At 59.2% G+C, this 4,194-nt stretch overlaps 1 protein-coding gene across 1 annotated transcript; it reads right to left on the bottom strand.

Annotated features, from left to right (window-relative positions):
- Nucleotides 1–1,186: 1,186 nt before the first annotated feature.
- On the bottom strand, nucleotides 1,187–3,741 carry LOC110596469 (voltage-dependent N-type calcium channel subunit alpha-1B-like; the record flags this gene model as incomplete). The annotated part of the gene is made up of 5 exons (XM_021717145.1): nucleotides 1,187–1,844; nucleotides 2,295–2,405; nucleotides 2,810–2,974; nucleotides 3,212–3,413; nucleotides 3,604–3,741. Coding segments are annotated over 5 exons (952 nt in total), but the record flags the coding sequence as incomplete, so codon positions are not given.
- Between the last annotated feature and the right edge of the window lie 453 nt (nucleotides 3,742–4,194).

The following is a 4,194-nucleotide window of genomic DNA, read 5'->3' on the forward strand; positions in this document are numbered from 1 at the left end:
AACTCAGAGCATCCAGGGAGACACGGGAGCCACTGGGACACCAAACATAACATCGCTCAGAAGGTGCCAGCCTGGTGACATGGGGAAACGACACCTCACAGGCACAGGCAAAATACCCAGTGACGCACCTCCGGGATGAACGTGCCAAGGGCCATCGATGGTACTGGGCGCCCAACCGATAAAACTCAGGAAGCAGGGCGAAGGTAGAAGTGACTGCTCTCACCATCACCCGAGAGGCCAGGATGGTCGTGGCCCCACCCTCCCCACAAGTTGAGGTCAGGTGGATCTAGAGGTCCTGATTCCAAGGGGTGGAGAAAGTTTCTACCAGGGAGCACCAGCAGCCATGCCAGCCACCTGGTCATCTGGAGTTCCTTGTGCCAGAAGACCGGCAGGCAGTGCGGCACTTCCACACTGGCCAGGGCACCTGGGCCTGACTGTTACGAAGAGCAGAGTTACCACTGCAGAATGGGGCAGGGAGAAGAAGGTCTGAGAGCCAAGGGGCTCACGGGCGCCTTTCTAGACACACCCATGACAAGTCTTAACCGGGACTGGACTGTCGCGGCAGCCAGAGCTGGACAAAGGAACGGCTTGGCCGCACAGGGACAAGGTGTGGGTGACCTCACCAGGCCAATAACCAGAGCAGTGGAAGGCTGGCCACAGGGCAGGAGCTCTAGAAAGGGCAGTGGAGGAAAGGAATGAGAGTATCAGCTCAACTCAGACCAATACAGTCGTGGGAGCTCCCGTCTGTCTCCCAGAGTCCACAACCGGCAGCTAAGAAGAGGCAAAGTGCGCCCAACATGAGGCGTGCGTGAACTGAACGGGGCCGGGCAGAAGGAGGCTATGGCCGGTGCCAGGGGTCCCTGCAGCCCCCACAGCCTGGGCACACCAGGGAAGCTGGAGGCGCCGAAGAGCCACGTCCCAGGGACGGCTCCTTTCCCTGGAGGGACAGCTCTGGGCTGTCACCTACCCTGCCTCCGAGGTCCCTCAGGGGATGACCCAAATCTGCCCACCGGGACTTGGCTTGAGGCACAGCCTTTCCGGTCCTCCCCCTCTTCCCTGTCCGTGCCCCCATGTTCCTCAACTGCTCTTCCTGGGAACATGACTTAAGAAATAACTTTCACATGGTTTCTCATTTCAGTGTCTGCTTCCAGGGAATTCAAGCTAAGACCAAACAGGTGACATTTTCTGCCATTCACTTCCAATTTAATGCGCTGTACTAAAAACAACAACAACAACAAATGTTGCTTTATGATTCAGACTTTCTGATATTTGTTGAGACGAGTTTATGTCCCAGTACTGCTCAATTTTCAAACAAAATCCGCATATATTTGATAAGAATGAGTATCTCCAGAGAGATATAGGTAGACGGATGCAGACATATGTATATAATATACAAAAAATCCAATATTGAGAACATGAACGCCTACTGGTTTTAGTTGCTATGTTTTTGTTACCAGGCTGTTTGGTACACACATGTCAGACACAAATAAAGATTCATGTCTTCTGGGTCAGGGGTCACCAGGGGCCTCGAGGCGACTCTCAGGCCACTGGCCCAGAGACCCTCTGAGAACCACCCTCTCCCTCAAGAAAGAACATCTGCCGAGACGACACCCCGTCCCTGAACTCCGCCCCTGGAGAGGAGCCTCCATGCACCCAGGAAGAGGCGACCGCAATCGGAGCCTGGAGATGCACCGAGGGAGGGGGCCCTCTGGAAGGAAGCCACGGCGGGCCCCGGAGGGGGGACAGGACATGTCACTTACCGCAATCTCTGTTACTAAAATATCAGTAATACTTCCCAACACAGTGACAAAGTCAAAGACATTCCAGGCGTCTCTGAAATAGTTCTGGAGAAAGAGAAGGGCAGTCAGTGCCGGTGGTGGCTGGAGACGGTTCTTGGGGCACGGGGGTGCGGGTGGTGCCCGAGTCCGGAGAGGGGGAGGGTAACAGAGTCCCAGCACAGCACAGGTGGGCCCCCAAGGCAGCACAGCACCAGTGGCAAGCAGACACGACAGCCAGGTGCACAGACACTGCTGGGCCTGGGCAGAGGCAGAACGGAGAGCCTCGTGTCCACAGAGGAGCGCCCAGCCCTGCCTGCCTCCCAGGACCTGGGCCGAGAGCAGAGCTCGGGCAGCTGAGCGTGTCAGGACAGCCCCTCCCCCGGGGCCCTCGCGCGTCACGTGTGCTCTGGGCACTCGGAGTGCGCTCGGCTCCCAGCCATGAGCCCCGAAGGTCACCCCACAGAGGGGAGCTCGGATGCAGGCCACTCACAGGCAAGAGGAGACCACGGCACGTACCAGCACCCCAAAGGCGATGATCTTCAGCACGCACTCCATGGAAAACATGGACGTGAACACGATGTTCAGACACTTCAGCATCAGCTCGTACTCATAGGGTGCATCATAGAACTGCCAAGAGAGGAGGCACTGCTGGCTGTGGGCTCAGCAGCCCCGACACACACACACACACGCACACACACGCACACATGCACACACGCACGCGCACGCACACGCGCGCACACGCACACACACACACACACACACACACACACACACACACACACACGCACACACCCCGGGACCACTGCGAACGCAGGCACACAGAACCCCACGCCTGCCCAGGCTGGGGACATCCCTGCCTGCTCTCCCCAGTTCTAACAGAGCCTCGGGGTCCCAGCCCACAGACAGCAAAAGGAACAGGATTCCACAGGCTTTGCGTGCTGGCCAGGAGGCCGACGACTGTGGCACCTCGGCCTCCGAGCCAGGGCCTGGCCCGGACGGGCACCAACCATCCCACTGCGCAGGCCGCGCACCTTCATCATCAGCACCGCCGTGTTGAGGGCGATCATGGCCATGATGAAGTACTCGAAGGGCGGGGAGACCACGAACGTCCACGTCTTGTACTGGAACGACTGCTTGTTCTGGGGCATGTACCGCGTCAGGGGCTTGGCGCTGATGGCGAAGTCAATGCACGCTCTCTGCGCGGGAGGACGAGCACGGAGAACTTGCAGCGGCAAGAGCGACCGTGTCCCCCAGCCCTCCCAGGGCGCCGAGGAGGAGGAGAGGGAGGCGGCCCAGGCCCGCTCCCGGCAGGCCCCGGCCGAACCCGCGCCGGGCCCCGCCCTGTGCTGGCCTCGCGGCAGCCAAAGCCGGCCCACGGGGAGCAGCCTGCGGCCCGCCCACACGGCCCGCGCAGGTCCGGAGCAGCCGCCTACCTCGTTCTTCTCCAGGCTGCACTCGGACATGACCTTGTCCCCCTGCTCCTGGAAGGTGATGATGATCAAGGCCACGAAGATGTTGACAAAGAAGAAGGGGAAGACCACGAAGTAGACCACGTAGAAGATGGACAGCTCCATGCGGTACCCGGGGCTTGGGCCCTGCTCCTCGTAGGTGGCGTCCACGGAGTGTTTCAGCACCCTGGAGGAGGGCAGCACGGGCGTCGGGGGACCCGGAGGAGACCGCCCGGGGCATCACAAGGAGGGGGCTCGGGGTCCGCTTCCACGGCCAGCCTGGGCCGGGGGGCGGGAGAGCAGCCCAGCCCAGGGCTCCCTGGGCCAGCCCCACCTCTGCCCCGGCAGCCAGCCGCCACGAGCTGGAAAGCACTCACATGGGCCAGCCTTCTCCTGTGGACACCGTGAACAGCGTCAGCAGAGCCCAGAGCACGTTGTCATAGTGGAAGTCGTACTTCTTCCACTGCCTGGGCTGCGCTTCCACCTCCTCCTTCTCGTAGTCCAAATACTGGCCCCTGGGAAGGGGAGCACGGGGAAGGGTGAAGGTTAAAGACAGAGGACCCAAGGAAGCCCCGTGCCTGCCGTCAGCCGACAGCGGCAACAAGCGCCAAAGCCGTTCCCGGGGGAAATAACGGTCTAGGACAACAGGATCTCCACGGGCAAAGGATGGATCTGGACTCCTACCTCACTCTATATACAGAAACTAACTCGAAATGGATTAAAGACCTAAACGTAAAGCCAAACCGCAAGACTATTAGAACAAAACCTAGGGGCATAACTTCATGACCTCATACCGGGGAATGGAGTCCTAGACATGACGCCAAAATGATGAGCAACATGATTACAGAGCGGGTAACTCAGACTTCATCAGAACTGACGACTTTTATGCTTCCGAGGACACCACCAAGAAAGTAACACACAACCCGGAGGATGGGAGAAAATATTTGCCAGTCATCTATCTGATAAGG

This window comes from Carlito syrichta, unplaced genomic scaffold, assembly GCF_000164805.1.
Source record: "Carlito syrichta isolate Samal-C Ts95f unplaced genomic scaffold, Tarsius_syrichta-2.0.1 Scaffold107893, whole genome shotgun sequence".
NCBI classification, from domain to species: domain Eukaryota; kingdom Metazoa; phylum Chordata; class Mammalia; order Primates; family Tarsiidae; genus Carlito; species Carlito syrichta.